At 43.1% G+C, this 18,583-nt stretch overlaps 1 protein-coding gene across 22 annotated transcripts in view; it reads left to right on the top strand.

Annotated features, from left to right (window-relative positions):
• The window catches only part of DOCK9 (dedicator of cytokinesis 9), a 322,440-nt gene that overhangs the window by 214,274 nt on the left and 89,583 nt on the right, over positions 1–18,583 (top strand). For all 22 annotated transcript variants that reach the window (XM_037896327.2, XM_037896254.2, XM_037896349.2 and 19 more), the window contains exons 31-34: positions 2,253–2,431; positions 4,242–4,358; positions 5,756–5,876; positions 16,840–16,973. In XM_037896327.2, the coding sequence (XP_037752255.1) occupies positions 2,253–2,431; positions 4,242–4,358; positions 5,756–5,876; positions 16,840–16,973 (551 nt within the window). The remainder of the gene's footprint in view (positions 1–2,252; positions 2,432–4,241; positions 4,359–5,755; positions 5,877–16,839; positions 16,974–18,583) is intronic.

Below are 18,583 nucleotides of genomic sequence, written 5' to 3'. Positions count from 1 at the left end.
CTCAGCACCTCTGTATATTGGTGCCTAAATACTGGTTTAGAAGTCTAATTTTAGCTGTTCAAGGTCAGAAATTTTTGCCCAAGTGAATTAACCTAAAATCTTCTTTCTTTGAGATGTGTTGCTCATGTCCATTCCAAGTAGGTGTGTACACGCCATGTGCACAGTCATCGGAAGGCTTTTCCCCTAGCGGGACCCGTTAGGTCAGCCATGGAGACCCCTGGAGTCGCGCCTTCATGGCGGTGTATATAGGACCCTGCTGACCTACTGCCTCTTCAGTCCCTTCTTACTGCCCATGACGGTTGCTGGAGCTACGTTCTTTCTTTAGCCTCCGCAAGCCCTTCCCCCGAGTGGACTCTCTTGTTCAATTTCCGTAAATAGTTGGATTAGAGTTAGTGTTTGTGTAGTACTTTAGATTAGTTAGTAAGTTTTTGTTGGGGGTTCTCCCCCCGCCCCCACCTCGATTCCCTTCCCCGGGACCAGGGCATGCCTTGGACCCAAAATTTGAAGCCATGTGGGTCCTGCCACAAACCCATGTCAAAAGGCAATCCATACGATTCCTGTTTAAAGTGCCTAGGCGAAACCCATCAGACGGATCGCTGCAGGATCTGCAGAGGTTTTCACCCTAGGATCGAAAAGGAGAGGGACTTCAGACTGAAGCAACTGCTCATGGAAGCAGCTCTTCGTCCCCAGCCAGCCCCAGGCCACTTTTATCCAGCACCCAGGACTTCAGTGCAGAGTGCGCTGGCCTCACTTAGAGAGACTACAGTGCAAAGGAAAGATTCTGTACCCAATACCCCTCGGCACCGCTATTCTCCAGCAACAAAGCTCACTCCACCAGCCCAGCACACTCCCACTTGCCGGTGCCTGGCAAGAGGCACAAGAAAACGGACAGGGGTGCTCGCCTGGAACAAGATGGTCCGGGCATCAAAGCACTAGTGAAGTGTGTCGCATGCTGGGGCACTCAGCACATGCGCCGCAAGGGGCAGCACTGGTGACTTAAACCCCACAGAAGGGTCTGGTGCCCGTGCAGTCCCCTGTCAGGTAATGCCATGTGGCGCAACTGGGCCTTCCCTCCACTCCATACACCTTTGAGGCAGCCAGGGACCTGGTAGCCTTGATGGCACCACAGTCCCCCGCCAGAAGAGAGGGCGCACCGGCTCTAAGACCTCCGTCATCTCATTGTAGTGCAGTGCCATCTAGAGGCAAACCGGCCATGTGGCAGGACCGGTCACCTTCTCCTCGGTACCTCTGTGGTTTCCGTGTTTGGAGTCTCAGTCTTCAGACTCAGAAGTGGAGTCCTACATCTCCAGACACAGCCGGCACTGGTCGGAGCGGCACCATCATAGGCAGGATGTGGAACAGGTCCTTGCCATGATGCCTTGGCCAGTGCAGTGGCAGGTTCCAGCACAATGGCCCTTCTGGTCCCCATGGGTGTACCATCAGGCCCAGTGGTCTATCTCCAGATGTTCCTGGTCCGTCGCCTTGGAGGGTCGGGCTGCTTTACCACCCAGGGACTGCATACCACCCTGCAGCACCCAGGCCAGCAGGGAGGTCAGCACCGGGTTAGATGACAGAGCTGACCATGCTCTGAACTGGAAGTTGTGGTGCAGGGCGAACATGGCAAGCTGGAAGGTCAGAACGGTTGATTAATGTCATTAAACTTGATTAATGACAAGCTGAAGTTTCGCTTGTCAAATATCAGCAGTGCAAGGAGGTCTTTAGTAGATCTGTCCAAGACTCACCCGCCTACCCCTCTGTTGGAGTACTCCGGTAAGAAGGAACTGAGGATGTTGCGTGTCGTCAGGGGCATATATACACCACCATGAAGGCATGACTGCAGGAGGCTCCATAGCCAACCCGACAGGTACCGACAACTGTGCATGCGGCATGCACACACCTACTTGGAACAGACATGAGCAACACATCTCGAAGAAAAACAGTTATGAGAAGGTAGGTAACCGTTTTTTACTCTTAATGTTCATTGTTACTAGTTTTCATAAAATGATACTTAAAGCTATGGTAGTTTTGTATTTCACTAACTGTCTAATACCTACATGTTGAATGAACACATAGTATATATGACAGATGTCTGCCTGACAAAGCCACACAGTTTTGAGGCAAAGTGGGTTTTTGAACAAGCCACGTCTAAACTGTTTTTGCAACTAAGCATGAACAAAGGGGGAAGTCCATGCTTATGTTAATTGGCAAATTAATTGCACCCTCCTAAACTACAGCTTATACTCTACTTTCAGACCTCCAGCTCGACTATTCGTTAACAGATGAATTTTGCAAGAATCACTTCTTGGTGGGACTGCTCCTGCGGGAGGTGGGAAATGCATTACAAGAATTCAGAGACATCCGGCAGATTGCAATTAGTGTGCTCAAGAATTTGATGATAAAGCATTCTTTTGATGACAGATATGCTTCCAGGGTAAGATTACTGCACTTCAACAATTAGGAAATTAAAAAGTTTAGGTATATACATTTTCAGGTTTTATGGTTGGGAAAATACTGTTAATTTGCAAATGAAGTATCAACAGAAAATAAGTGTATCTACAGTGATATAGTTAGTATATAGCTGATAGATATTGATACAAACATTGGGTTCTGAAAACTGATTTGTGTTTTCATTTTTTAATTATGGTAAAAATATACTTATTAAAATAACTGCACGTTACATTTAAGCAAATTACAATGTAGACAAATGTAGTCAGATTTTCTTATTTGTTCAAAATTGCTTTTTAACTTATTTATTTGTAATTACTATTAACCATTATTAATATTCAACTAATTTTGGCTAGTTGTTCCATGATCTATTAGAAGGACAACTAGTTAGCGTAAAGTGGAATTGCCAGTTGTAGTAGACATTGGATGACTTTGGAGTTTCCTGGTGTTTTCTAAATTTGGAGGGCCTTGTGTTGTGGTGAAGCCAGCGGCATATTAGCGCCTAGGCCGACAAATTTGCAGGGGCGGCAAATTTATAATAGCAGCCAGAGACTGCTTCCCCAGGTGCCGGTTCACGCCCTCCATCCCCACCCCAACTCCACCCCTTCCCTGCCCCCATTCTCTGCCCCCTCCCTGCCCCTACTGGTCCCCTTCCTCAATCCCCACCCCAGTCCCGCCTCCTCTCCTGAGTGCGCCGCGTTCCCCCCCCTCCTTTCCACCTCCTTCACGAAGCTGTTTTGTGCACAAGCACTGGCAGGGAGCAGGGAGAAGCAGGACCCGATGGCGTGCTTAGGGGAGGAGGTGGAGGCGGAGTGGAGGTGAGCTGGAGTGGGGGAGCTGCTGGGTGGGGGCAATTATTTCTGGGCCTAGGGGTAGCAAAATCATTAATCTGCCACTGGGTGAAGCATCCATGATTTTGTAATTGCAGTTCTGATGGACTTCTTAAATTTGCATCGTTTTAATTTTGACCCTTCCTGTGTATTTAGTTTCAAGCACGTATCATTTTGTTCTCCAGTGGCATGTTGAAATAGTAAAGAACAAATTCCTTGACCTATAAATTTTAGTTGCAGTATTCATTGTTGAATAATAAATATTTAGTGGTCACCATTGTATATCTGTATGCTAATGAATACATGTTCTAGACTAGCAGTCCCCAAACTTTTGAGGGTTGTGCCTCACCTTACCCCTGTGCACACCACCCCAGAGCCAGGGCTGGGAGCGGGGCCATGGCTCAAGGGGTCGGGAAGGGATGCAGACAGGGGGCTGGGGATGGGGGCAGGGACGGGAGCACAGCTGTAGCTAGGCTGCGGTGGGGGCCGGGAGCCAGGCCTGCGGCCAGGAGCGGCTCTGCTCCCAGCCCCGGCCCCAGCCTTGGCCCCAGGCGGGGAATGGAGCAGCAGCCAAGGCTGGGGACAGGGGCGGGACCCGGATTGGAGCGCACCAAGGCTGAGGACGGGGCCAAGCCCAGGGCCAGGAGCCAGGAACATGGCTGGGGGTGGGACTGGAGCAGAGCTGGGTGGCACTCCTTCCTTGCCCTCTGTGGGGACTGGCCCGGGCCCTGCAATGGCCCCTGGAAGTTCCTCCATGCCTCCCTTGGCTGTGTGCCCCACAGTTTGGGGACCTCTATCCTAGACCCTGATTTAGCATATCTTTCCTATTGCTGAATATTGGGTTCTGTAATTAGGGGAAGAACGGTAGAAGAAACATTCACATTGATGGGTTGTTTTGTTTGTTTGTTTTTTAAATCACTGGTTTCATTATTTGTTTGTTAACAAGAACCGTGAATCTTTGTTCAGAGCCATCAAGCAAGAATAGCCACTTTGTATCTGCCAGTGTTTGGACTGCTGCTAGAAAATGTCCAGCGAATTAATGTCAAGGACGTGTCACCTTTTCCTGTTAATCCTTCCAGCAGCGTAAGTGAGCCTCTTTATTATTTGACATTCTGAGTTATTTTTAGCAGAATATATTCAATAATGTGCATATGGCAAGCTGAATGCTATGGACTAGATCCTTGGGTCCAACCAAGGTGCACTTAAATCACCATTGTATTTCATATATCCTGGAGTCTGTAGCAGGCTAGCTCAGTCCTGAGCATAAATTAGACCAGCCTTATGGCTGCTCTATCTAAAATAAGCTTGTAATGGCCCCGTAGCGACTGTTATGCCACCAAGGATAGCCAGAGCAGAAGAGACCTCAAGCCATGTCCCCACCTCATTTATGTCAGAAGGACAAAGAAATGGTATTGGTTTGTTTGTTCTTTATAGACCACAGTGGTCATGTTCCTGTATTTTGCTCACTCCAAATTTCCATTGAAGTTTATTAGAACTTTAGGTGCATGGGAAATGCAGCACTGGGTTCGGTATGTATATGTTCATTTCTTTTTTTAAAAGAAATCAATTGCCTGTTTACAGCTGCACACAAAAAAAGTTAAAAGAACATTAAGGTTACAAAGTCAAACTTTGAAATTAGATAATGCCAGAATTATGGTTGTCTTTGCTATCTTAATTAGGCCCTCTTTTGCATATGCATTATGATTAGGGCCCTATGTAAATGATGATTTCACAGAAGGCATGGAAATCATGAAAATGACCCCAAATCATGATCATAGACGTTTTTCTTTTCAAAAAAAGTATTTACAACAAAAAAAAATTTGCTTCTCTACTTTTTTATTCAGAAATTGGGCATTAGTGTTTGAGCTGTCCTGCTAACTACATCAACAGCTTGCATTTTTGCTATTATAGACCCTGATCCCGCTAGCATTAACGCATGTACTTAACGTGCTTGAAGTCAATGGGGCTACTCAAATACATAAAGTTAATCACATACATAAATATTAGGAGGACTGGGGCTGTAGTTGTTAAAATGAAGACAAAGACAGGAGTCTTTGTTGGTACTCAGCAGACAGCCCATGTCGATGGACTCTTTTTTATTACCTAATTCAGTCAATGACATAAAAATTACCAAGTGAAACAAAAAAGAGACGTTCACAATACGTTTTCAGGAGAAGGAGAAATTTCTGGATGTTGTAAACAAAAGTAAGGCAAGTCTAAATAAAGTCATTCTAAAAAGTATATACCCAACTGTGTGCAGTATTGAAGTAAACATATTGACATGTTAGAGGTAACGTTCAGTATCCCACGTTTGTTTCAGTGTGCTGTGGCATATACTTTAATGTCACCCTTGACTTTTAAAAACATCTGATATCACATTCCTGCGAAGAGGGAGAGAGAGAGATGTAATGTGCGCACACATTAATTTTGGAATGTCACAAAATGTACATTATAATAATTTGTTTTTATTTTCTGAACAGAGTGCAAAAGATGAACCACTTAGTATGCCAGCTGCAAATCCTTTAGTAACACCACAAAAATCAGGAAACGCTTCGGATAACAACCTCCACAAAGATCTGTTTGGTGTTATCTCTGGCATTGGTAATACTTTTTTAAAAAAATTCTGACTAGTTTTCTCTTCTTTCTTTACTAAAAAAAACTTTAAGTCTTAGTGTCATCACATTTTGAAAACATATACTATGAAAAGGTTTAATCATTCCAGTCAAGTAAGTGAGAGCTCCTTTCTTGGATGAAACACAGATAAACTGCCAGTCATGAAAGTAAGAATGTAAAGGACATCACTTCCGCCAGTTGTCCTATGTGGGGTTTCTGAGTCTGGAGAGCAGGCAAAAGTATATGAATATAGATCCATTCTGGTATAGCCATATCTCTGCCAATTCAGTGTAACTTATTTATATTTATAGTAGGGCTGTCAAGCGATTAAAAAAATGAATCATGATTAATCGCACTATTAAGCAAGTGAAATGTATTCAATATTTTTGGATGTTTTTCTACATTTTCAAATATATTGATTTCAATTACAACACAGAATACAAAGTGTACAGTGTTCAGTTTATATTTATTTTTTATTACAAATATTTGCACTGTAAAAAAAGGGTATTTTTCAGTTCATCTAATCAAGTACTGTAGTGCAATCTCTTTATGATGAAAGTTGAACTTACAAATGTAGAATTATGTACAAAAAATAACTGCATTCAAACGTAAAACAATGTAAAACTTTAGACCCTATTAGTCTACTCAGTCCTATTTCTTGTTCCGCCAGTCACTCAGACAAACAAGCTTGTTTACATTTGCAGGAAATAATGCTGTCTGCTTGTTGTTCACAATATCACCTGAAAGTGAGAACAGGAATTCGCATGGCACTGTTGCAGCCAGCATCGCAAGATATTTACATGCCCGATGTGCTGAAGATTCATATGTCCCTTCATGCTTCACCCACTATATCAGAGGACATGTGTCCATGCTGATGACAGGTTCAGCTCAATAACCATCCAAGCACTGTGGACCGACGCATGTTCATTTTCATCATCTGAGTCAGATGCCACCAGCAGAAGGCTGATTTTCTTTTTCGGTGGTTCGAGTTTTGTAGTTTCTTTATCGGAGTGTTGATCTTTTAAGATGTCTGAAAGCATGCTTCACACCTCATCCCTCTCAGATTTTGGAAGGCTTTTCAGATTCTTAAACCTTGGAGTGCTGTAGCTATCTTTAGAAATCTCACAGTAGTACCTTCTTTGCCTTTTGTCAGATCTTCAGCGAAAGTGTTCTTAAAATTAACAGCCTTATGAGTCGTCATTCGTGACTACTATAACATGAAATATATGGCAGAATGTGGGTAAAACAGAGCCGGAGACATACAGTTCTCCCCCAAGGGGTTCAGTAACAAATTTAATTAAAGCATTATTTTTTTAACGAGTATCATCAGCATGGAAGCATGTCCTCTGGAATTGTGTCCGAAACATGAAGGGGCATACAAACGTTTAGCATATCTGGCAGGTAAATACCTTGCAATGCCAGGTACAAAAGTCCCATGTGAACGCCTGCTCTCACTTTATGGTGACATAAATAAGAAGTGGGCAGCATTATCTCCCATATATGTAAATAAACTTGTTTGTCTTAGTAATTAGTTAAACAAGAAGTAGGACTGAGTGGACTTGTAGGCTCTAAAGTTTTGCATTGTTTTGTTTTTGAGTGCAGTTATATAACAAAAAAAATCTACATTTGTAAATTGCACTTTCACGATCAAGAAATTGCAATACAGTACTTGCATGAGGTGAACTGAAAAAACTATTTCTTTTATCATTTTTACAGTGCAAATATTTGCAAGAAAAAATAATATAAAGTGAGCACTATACACTTTGTATTCTATGTTGTAATTTAAATCATTATATTTGAAAATGTAGAAAAACATCCATAAATATTTAATAACTTTCAATTGGTATTCTCTTGTTTAATAGTGCAATTAAAACTGCGATTAATCACAATTGATTTTTTTGTTAATCACGTGACTTAACTGCGATTAATGGACAGCCCTAATTTATAGAAGTACGTTCAGACACATCTTTGATTTTGTCTACCTCTTGTTCAGTATGAAGACTCTAAACTTAAATTGCTGCTGCTACTCTTCATAAGAGACTGCCAGATAGCTGTGAAAAGAAAAGGAGGACTTGTGGCACCTTAAGACTAACCAATTTATTTGAGCATAAGCTTTCGTGGGCTACGGCTCACTTCGTCAGATGCATTCAGTGGAAAATACAGTGGGGAGATTTATATACACAGAGAACATGAAACAATGGGTGTTACCATACACGCTGTAACGAGAGTGATCAGGTAAGGTGAGCTATTACCAGCAGGAGAGCAGGGGTGGGGCGGGGGGGACCTTTTGTAGTGATAATCGGGGTGGGCCATTTCCAGCAGTTGACAAGAATGTCTGAGGAACAGCTGCGGGGGGGAAGGAATAAACATGGGGAAATAGTTTTACTTTGTGTAATGACCCATCCACTCCCAGTCTTTATTCAAGACTAAGTTAATTGTATCCAGTTTGCAAATTAATTCCAATTCAGCAGTCTCTCATTGGAGTCTGTTTTTGAAGATTTTTTGTTGAAGAATTGCCACTTTTAGGTCTGTAATCGAGTGACCAAAGAGATTGAAGTGTTCTCCGACAGGTTTTTGAATGTTATAATTCTTGATGTCTGATTTGTGTCCATTGATTCTTTTACGTAGAGACTGTCCAGTTTGGCCAGTGTACATGGCAAAGGGGCATTGCTGGCACATGATGGCATATATCACATTGGTAGATGTGCAGGTGGACGAGCCTCTGATAGGGTGGCTGATGTGATTAGGCCCTATGATGGCTTCCCCTGAATAGATATGTGGACACAGTTGGCAACGGGCTTTGTTGCAAGGATAGGTTCTTGGGTTCGTGGTTCTGTTGTGTGGTGCGTGATTGCTGGTGAGTATTTGCTTCAGGTTGGGGGGCTGTCTGTAAGCAAGGACTGGCCTGTCTCCCAAGATCTGTGAGAGTGATGGGTCATCCTTCAGGATAGGTTGTAGATCCTTGATGATGCATTGGAGAGGTTTTAGTTGGGGGCTGAAGGTGATGGCTAGTGGCGTTCTGTTCTTTTCTTTGTTGGGCCTGTCCTGTAGTAGGTGACTTCTGGGTATTCCTCTGGCTCTGTCAATCTGTTTCTTCACTTCAGCAGGTGGGTATTATAGTTGTAAGAATGCTTAATAGAGATCTTGTAGGTGTTTGTCTCTGTCTGAGGGGTTGGAGCAAATGCAGTTGTATCATAGAGCTTGGCTGTAGACAATGGATCGTGTGGTGTGGTCTGAATGAAAGCTGGAGGCATGTAGGTAGGCATAGCAGTCAGTAGGTTTCCGGTATAGGGTGGTGGTTATGTGACCATCGCTTATTAGCACCGTAGTGTCCAGGAAGTGGATCTCTTGTGTGGAATGGTCCAGGCTGAGGTTGATGGTGGGATGGAAATTGTTGAAATCATGGTGGAATTCCTCAAGGGCTTCTTTTCCATGGGTCCAGATGATGAAGATGTCATCAATGTAGCGCAAGTACAGTAGGGGCATTAGGGGACGAGAGCTGAGGAAGCGTTGTTCTAAGTCAGCCATAAAAATGTTGACATACTGTGGGGCCATGCAGGTACCCATAGCAGTGCCGCTGATTTGAAGGTATACATTGTCCCCAAATGTGAAATAGTTATGGGTGAGGACAAAGTCACAAAGTTCAGCCACCAGGTTTGCCGTGACATTATCGGGGATACTGTTCCTGATGGCTTGTAGTCCATCTTTGTGTGGAATGTTGGTGGAGAGGGCTTCTACATCCATAGTGGCCAGGATGGTGTTATCAGGAAGATCACCGATGGATTGTAGTTTCCTCAGGAAGTCAGTGGTGTATTGAAGATAGCTGGGAGTGCTGGTAGCATAGGGCCTGAGGAGGGAGTTTACATAGCCAGACAATCCTGCTGTCAGTGTGCCAATGCCTGAGATGATGGGGCGTCCAGGATTTCCAGGTTTATGGATCTTGGGTAGCAGATAGAATACCCCAGGTCGGGGTTCCAGGGGTGTGTCTGTGCGGATTTGTTCTTGTGCTTTTTCAGGGAGTTTCTTGAGCAGATGATGTAGTTTCTTTTGGTAACCCTCAGTGGGATCAGAGGGTAATGGCTTGTAGAAAGGGGTGTTGGAGAGCTGCCTAGCAGCCTCTTGTTCATATTCCAACCTATTCATGATGACGACAGCACCTCGTTTATCAGCCTTTTAGATTATGATGTCAGAGTTGTTTCTGAGGCTGTGGATGGCACTGTGTTCTGCACGGCTGAGGTTATGGGGCAAGTGATGCTGCTTTTCCACAATTTCAGCCCGTGCACTTCAGCGGAAGCAATCTATGTAGAAGTCCAGTCTGTTGTTTTGACCTTCAGGAGGAGTCCACCCAGAATCCTTCTTTTTGTAGTCTTGGTAGGAAGGTCTCTGTGGGTTAGTATGTTGTTCAGAGGTGTGTTGGAAATATTCCTTGAGTCGGAGACATCGAAAATAGGATTCTAGGTCACCACAGAACTGTATCATGTTCATGGGGGTGGAGGGGCAGAAGGAGCAGCCCCGAGATAGGTCAGATTCTTCTGCTGAGCTAAGAGTATAGTTGGATAGATTAACAATATTGCTGGGTGGGTTAAGAGAACCACAGTTGTGGCCCCTTGTGGCATGTAGTAGTATAGATAGTTTAGTATCCTTTTTCTTCTGTAGAGAAGCAAAGTGTGTGTTGTAAATGGCTTGTCTAGTTTTTGTAAAGTCCAGCCACAAGGAAGGCTTGAATAAAGACTGGGAGCGGATGGGTCATTAAACAAAGTAAAACTATTTCCCCATGTTTATTCCTTCCCCCGCCCCCGCTGTTCCTCAGACGTTCTTGTCAACTGCTGGAAATGGCCCATCTTGATTATCGCTACAAAAGGTCATCTCCCCCCTTCCCCTGCTCTCCTGTTGGTAATAGCTCACCTTACCTGATCACTGTCATTACAGTGTGTATGGTAACACCCGTTGTTTCTTGTTCTCTGTGTATATAAATCTCCCCACTGTATTTTCCACTGAATGCATCCGATGAAATGAGCCGTAGCTCACGAAAGCTTATGCTCAAATAAATTTGTTAGTCTCTAAGGTGCCACAAGTCCTCCTTTTCTTTTTGCAAATACAGACTAGCACAGCTGCTACCCTGAAACCTGCCAGATAGCTGTGGGAAGCGTGAGTTCTGCCTAAATGGACTTGGAATTTTTAGCACCTAAACCATCAGGTTTTGCCTGCCTCTTTTTTATGCTGCTGAGGAGAAAAGAGGAAGCAGCTCTGAGTCTTGTCCCTTCCTGGGGATGGGTGCCAAATCCCCACTTTCAGGAGATAATGATAGAAGACAGTCATTTAGATGAATTACTACTTGTTTGCTTCCACAATTGTTTTCCCATTTTATGTGCCATAGGTGTATTTCCTGGCTCCCCACAGCTAGTTTCAGATTATTTTGGGAATCATAGAATCAAAGGGTTAAAAGGGACCTCAAGGGTCATCTATTCTAACCCACTGCCAGGATGCAGGATTTATTGTGTCTAAACCATCCGGCTATACAGCCTCCTTTGAAGTTTTCAGTGAAAAAGCTACCACAACCTCCCGAGGGAGTTTGTTCCATTGTCCTGCTGTTCTTACAGTTAGGAATTTTTTCCAGAAATTAAATTTAAATCTGCTATGCTGCAGTTTGAACCCATTGTCTCTTGCCTTGCCCTCTGTGGCAGAAGAGAACAACTTTTATCCATCTTTTTTATGGTAGCCTTTCAAATATCTGAAGACTGCTCTCATATCCCCCCTTAATCTCCTCTTTTCCAAACTTAACATACCCAGTTCCTTCAGTCTTTGCTCATATGGCTTGCATTCCATCCCTTTGATTGTCTTTGTTGTTCGCCTCTGGATCCTTTCCAGTTTCTCTACATCCTTTCTATACGTTGTTGACCACAACTGGACACAGTATTCCAGCTCAGGCCTAACCAGCGCCAAGTAAAGTGGTACTATCACCTCCTGTGACTTGCATGCTATGCCTCTCTTAATGCAACCTAAAATTGCAGTTGCTTTTCTTGCAACAGCATCACATTGCTGGCTCATGTTGAGGTTGTGATCCATCACAACTCCCAGATCCATCTCAGCAGTGCTGCTGCCAAGCCAGTTTCCCCTCATTCTGTATTTGTTCCTTTGGTTTTTCTTCCCTAAGCGTACCACTTTACATTTGTCTTGAATTTCATGTTTTTGTCTATATCCCGGTTCTCCAATTTATCAAGATCCCTCTGAATTTTAGGTCTATCCTCCAAAGTATTGGCAGTCCCCCTAGTTTTGTGTCATCTGCAGACTTGATCAGTATGCTCTCTACACCTACATCCAGGTCATTAATAAAGAAGTGAAATAACACCAGACCCAGAACAGATCCCTGTGGAACCCCACTTGAGACATCCCTCCAATCCGACCTCATTCCATTAATAGCTACTCTTTGTTTGTGGTTGTTTAACCAATTATGTATCGACTTAATGGTAGTTCTGTCGAGCCCACATTTCTCCAGCTTGCTTTTCAGAATGTTATGTGGACTGTGTCAAAAGCCTTGCTGAAGTCCAGGTTATATTATGCCCACCACAATTCCCCTATCCACCAAATGAGATACCCTGTCAAAGAAGGAAATCAAGCTGATTTGGAATTATTTATTCTTGGTAAATCCATGCTGGCTGCTAGTGATTACTCCTTCATCTTCCAGGTATTTGCAAATTTAATGTTTTATACATTGAGTAGTAGCTTCCCAGGTATCAAAGTCAGGCTCACTGGTCTGTAGTTCCCTGGCTTCTCCTTTTCCCCCTTTTAAAAGATGGGCACTACATTAGACCTCCAGACTTCTGGGACTTCTCCTGTCATCCATGAGTTTGTACATATCTCAGTGGCTCTGAGATTTCTTCAGCTAATTCCTTCAGTACCGTTGGATGAGTAGCATCCAGCCCCATTGATTTGAATTCATTTAAATTAGTCAGAAGATCTCTCACATGTTCTTTACTTATCGCGATCTGCATCCCTTCCCCTTTATTGCCTGGGGTAATTTCAGTAGTCCTCTGGTCACGTGTTATTTTTTGTGAGAAGACTGAAGCAAAGTAGGCATTGAGCAGCTCTACCTTCCTATCATCTTCCGTTACTAGCTCACTCTCTCCAATGAGCAGCAGACCCACACTGTCCTTGATCTTTCTTTTTAGTTTGACACATTTGAAGAACCCCTTCCTGTTGTCTCTAACATCTTTTGCCAGCTATAACTCATTCTTTGCCTTGGCTTTCCTGATTTTGTCCCTACATACTGCTGCTATTCCCATGTATACCTCTGTGATGACATGTCCCTCCTTCCATTTCCTTTTATGTATCCCTTTTGAGTTTTAGGTAGCTAAAAAAACTCCTTGAACAGCCACTTCAGCCTCCTGTGGCACTTCTTATCTTTCCTCTGCATCAGAATAGCTTGATGTTGAGCCTCTAATATTTACTACTGAGGGAATTCTGCGCCACTGTAATTCATGTCCCCGTAGATTTCTTTGCTTCCCCGCAGAAAAATGACTTTCTGACAGGGAAGCAAAGGGAAGCTGCAAGAACAGTCATGCACCAGTCATGCACCAGCTGGCGGAGAGGTAGACCCCAGCCAGTAGCTCCTACTCTGAGCCGGGATCAGCTGCTTGTCCCAGCTGGGCTGGAGGCAGGAGAGGACAGGACAGGACTTCCTCTTCCTCTGCAAGGAGTGGCTAGGGCTGTGTCACACCCACCCCCAGAAACCTCCCCCAGCTGCAGGCAGCTCAGCATCCTCCCCTGCTTCCTGTCCCCATTGCTCCTCAGCTGCGGCGGGAAGGGGTCACTATACAGGGAACTGCTCCCCCATCTGCCCAACCCCCATGCATCCAGACTTCCTATACTCAGACACCCCCACCAAGCCCCACCCCATTGACCCTCAAGCTCTGCATCTGGAGCCCCCTTGGGGGTCTGGGTGCAGATAATTGGGGATCAGTAGCATGGGGGTCTTGATGTGGGGGCTCAGGGTGGTGCAGGGGGGTGGGGCTCGTAATGGTAAGGGTTTGAGTGCATGGAGCTCAGTGGTAGGGTGGTCTGGGTGCAGGGGTGGGGGTCCGGAGGCAGGGCGTCTGTTCTTGATACTTCCCTTAGTAACATCGTACCTCAAGATTCCCCACAATCTAGTATAAACTTGGTCTTCCTGAAGTGGCTGTTCTTACAGATATCCTTTATGTGGTTTAACAATACTTTTTCTAATTTAACTCAGGGATTGAAAAATCTCTCTGTTCACTTGGTCCCAGACTATCAAAGTTTGCTGCCCCTGAAAACATTTGTATTGATCCACCTTCTGCCAGCTTGGAAGATATTTATTATAAATTTTAGCTTTATCAACATCTCAGTTTGACAAAAGAAATCTAATACAGATCTGCCCTGATTCCTTCTCCCAGAAGTGTTGATGTTGTGACTTTGTATGCAAGACTGCACCTTTGCCCCCTTCAGGGGTGGTTAAGACCAGTTTATCACCCAGTCAGATACAAACTATGCCTTCCTGTAGTGATACTTCCGAAGGTGCTGGCATCTCTTCATTGGTGGATGGACTCACCTTTGTGTGTGCCAGTGAGTTTTTTCTTTCAGCTTCTCCATCACACTACTCTCAAGGATGCATCCAAGCAATGATGGATTTTACACCTAGGCAAATTTCAGGCCCACAGCGTATGGTCCCAGGAGGAATTGCACTTAAACATATTGGAGTTGAGAGCCATTCTTCTACCTTGCAAAACATGTCTGTCCATGCTCCAGAACACCACTCTTCAGATCCTAACAGATAGTAAGACAGCAATGTATTATATAAACATTTGACGGTTGCAAGATCTTCGCCTCTATTGGTAATCAATTCTCTTGTGGAATGGTGTAGTCATCATATCAACCTGTTGGCGCTTTGTCTACCAGGTGTACAGGACAATTTAGGACAGATTATCTGAGCAGGAAAGACTCCATCTCCAATGAATGGGAGCTAAAAGACTCCATTTTGAATCCAATGTTGCAGGATTGGGAAGTTCCCTCAATGGACATATTTGCTACATATGATAAGAAGTATTCCATACATTGCTCACTAGGAGGAATGAGTCCAAAGTCTCTTGCAGATGCAGATCTGATTCTGTGGGATCATACAGCATGTTTTGCCTTTCTCTTTTCTCCTCATCCTGTTAATTCTCAGAAAAGTTTGTCAGGGTAAGGCTCAGGACAAGCTCCGACTTGGGCCCATCAGTTTTGGTTTCCCAATCTAATTCACCTTTCAGTTTGTCCGTCTTTGGTTCCCCATCTTTCCAAATATCCTTTTTTAATATCAGAGACTAGTGCTGGACTCAGACCCAAAAACTCTGCACTTGACAGCATGGAGGCTAGCTGACTCTGCTTGAGAAGTACTGCTCATTGGCTATTCAAGTCTTCATTCCTGTTAGGAAAGCCTCTACAAGACAGGTGTGTGTGTATATATCTATATGTAAGTGGAGGCATTTTTCAATATGATCTAGTCAGAGAACTCTTCTGTCTCAACTATTTTAGACAATCTATTATCCTTGAAACATTGTGGTTTCTCAGTTCTGTTAAAGTGCATTTAGCAGCTGTTTATAGGTTTTTTTATTGCTCAGTTAAGTGGCTATTCAGGGGGTTTTTTGTTTTTGTTTTTTTCTCAACTATTAACTCTACAATTTCCAAGTTCTTAAAGGGGCTGGTTCATTTGTTAACACTGGTTAAAGATTCCTTTCCTTTCTTGTGTTGAATATGGTATTAATGTCTTTAATGGAGCCTTCTTTCCAACCTTTAACATGTTCTTTGTAACACTTTTCTATTAAGGCAGAATTTTTAGTGGCTGTCACTTCAGCATGTAGTCTGATGGAGTTGCAGACCAGCTCTACACTACACATCTATGTCAGTATAACTGCATCACTCAGGGGTGTGAAAAATCCACACCCCCGAGTGACATAGATATACTGGGCTAACCCCCCATGTAGACAGCGCTATGTCCACAGGGGAGCATCTCCCGTTGACATAGCTCCTCCCTTTTGGAGAGGTGGATTAACTTAGCTTTCCCATTGGCACAGGAGCATCTTCACTTACGAGCAACAGCAGTGCAACTACGCCCCTGTAGTGCTGTACGTGAAGACAAGCCCACAAGTTTTGATGGCTGGGTCTCCGTATGTGATTGTCTATAGGGACAGAGTTTTATGCTTAGATCACATCCAAAATTTCTGTGTTTAGGTTTCTTATACTGTGAAAAAGTTTCCCGTTCCCTTTTCAATTAGGGTGCACTCCGCAGGGCTCAAGCAACATCTCTTGGGATGTGTTAGAGGTGCTCCTGTCTTGGAACTCTGTAGAGCACCTACATGGCATTCTACTTATACATTTTACTAACACAGCTTCTCGATCAGATGCTCAGTTTGGCAGGGCTGTCTTGCAGTCATCATTTAGATAGGACTCTTGTCATCCACTCGTAGATAGTCTGTGTGGAGAAATGCTCAAAGAAGAAAGATTACTTACCTCACAGTAACTGCAGTTCTTTAAGATACCTTTGTCCACATGGATTGCACTATGGCTCTTCTTCCACACTGGTATAGAGTCCTCCTACTGGATTTCAGTATTGGTGAAGGAACTGAGTGGCATTTGGGGTACTCCATCCTTTATGCCATGGGCTGCGGGGCAGGAGGGTATGCAGGCCAAATGTGCAGCCTTTAACAGATGCTGCTGGCTAAATGATTCCAGGCTCAGACACATGGGTATACACACCTCTAGAGCTTGATTACACTACGCAGCTTTTAGTGACAAGGCTCTTTTTTAAATGCATTGCAATTAAGATTTTATCAATTTTACTGAAAGAAGACAGACTTAACTTTTTAAAAATTTGCACTGAACTTTGAAAATAGTTCTCCATTAGTAATCTCTATAGTGTTTTCTCTCTCATATATGTGTCTTTCATTTTTTTATTTAGCTTCCCCATATACCTCATCGACTCCAAATGTTAATTGTGTAAGACATGCTGACTCAAGAGGCTCTCTTATAAGTACAGATTCAGGAAACAGCTTCCCAGAAAGACACAGTGACAAGAACAATTCTCTTGACAAGGTAAAAAATAATTAAGTCTTCACGTTAACAAATGTAATTCAATGTCATTAGGAAACCGTCTACTACATAGTAAGAAATCAATCCAGCTCCCATTGGAGTCAATAGAAGTCTTCTTGCACTAACTCCATTAGGAGCTGAATTGCATTCTGAATGTCAGCACTGATAAAAACATGAAATAACTTCATTTGACAGTGTTACGATACATGAAATCGTTAATTGCAAAATAAAAAGTAGTTACCATGTGGACTAGCTATTTTGCATTGCATACATCGTCAAAATAATTTATAGAATATGTGAACAGATGTTTTTATTAAAAGAAACATTTTTAGAAAATAGTTATTACTGTTTTCTGTGCTGGATAAGGGCACTCTGATCTACTAAAAGAAACATCTTAAGTTTTGCATTCAATAAAGCAGAACAGAAAATTTAGGGTGGGATTTTCAAAAGCACTTAAGTGCAACATAGGAGTAAAAGTCCCACTGATTTTCAGTAGGAATGATCCCAAATCACCTAGAGTGGGATTTTCAAAAGTGAGTAAGGGCTAATCTTCATACCATTTGTGCACCATTTAACTAAATCTGTTTAGAACAGATATAATTAAATTGTTAAGACTCCCACCTGTGCCAAGTGGAGGACACTGCTAGATTGGTCTGAGTGTTTTAAATCATTTTACTTTAAGCCAATTACAAACCAAAAAACTGCCGTAACTGTGAGGTATTCATTCATGTCTGATTTTAGCTGATGTTAACACTTAATTTTTTTAGACCTTGTTGTGCGTTTCACAACATATGTTAACTTTTTTCCACTTGATCCTAACACACCTTTGTGTGGCAGAGGGAGAAACTTCACAGAAGGCATTCTGCTCATGCTATGCGTTTTAGTGAAGATGAAGAAGAAAATTCCCACTTAGCAAAGAACAGCCGTGTTACAGTGGACTTTTCACTTCTGACAATTCCAGCTTTACCAGAGAAAATGTTGCATTTTGCGCTCTCTCTTCAGTTACAAGAAGTATTTTGTTTTTTGTACTTGATATAGTTAAGACTCTGGGTGAAGAGTGTGGTCAGTAGAGTTTTGCCACAGCTTTGTAGCATTTTATACCTGCTGTAAATATGATGGATCAAATACCAAAACAACTAAAAAAGTTTCATTAAAATGGCACGTAGGTCCCAATCTTGCAAATGCATATGCATGTGCTTCACTTTAAACACACAAGTAGACCCACTGAAGTCAATGGAGCTACTCACATGCTTAAATTTAAGCATGGGTATAAGTGTTGGCAGGATGGGGGCCTTAGCCTATGGTGTGCCTATTTTAAGTAGACTAAACATTATTTTGTTTTCCTTTTTTCCAAGATATATGACTGAGGGGAAAATATATATTTGGACTAAGTAAGAAAATTCCTTAACTGAAAACATGTTCTGTAGGTGTATTCTGCTGCTAAATGGCAAAACTGTCACCCAACATTTAGTTAATGTTTGTTAATGTCTTAATTTGCGGTGTTCTGCTAATTAGTTGATCTTTGGACTAGAATTTTCAAAGGAATTTAGGGGAGTTAAGTGGCAGACATGGGATTTCAATGGGATTTGGGTACCTGACTCTTAAACTCCTTT

Source organism: Chelonia mydas, chromosome 1 (genome assembly GCF_015237465.2).
Source record: "Chelonia mydas isolate rCheMyd1 chromosome 1, rCheMyd1.pri.v2, whole genome shotgun sequence".
Taxonomy (NCBI): Eukaryota; Metazoa; Chordata; order Testudines; family Cheloniidae; genus Chelonia; species Chelonia mydas.
This window is presented reverse-complemented; position numbering and strand designations above follow the sequence as displayed.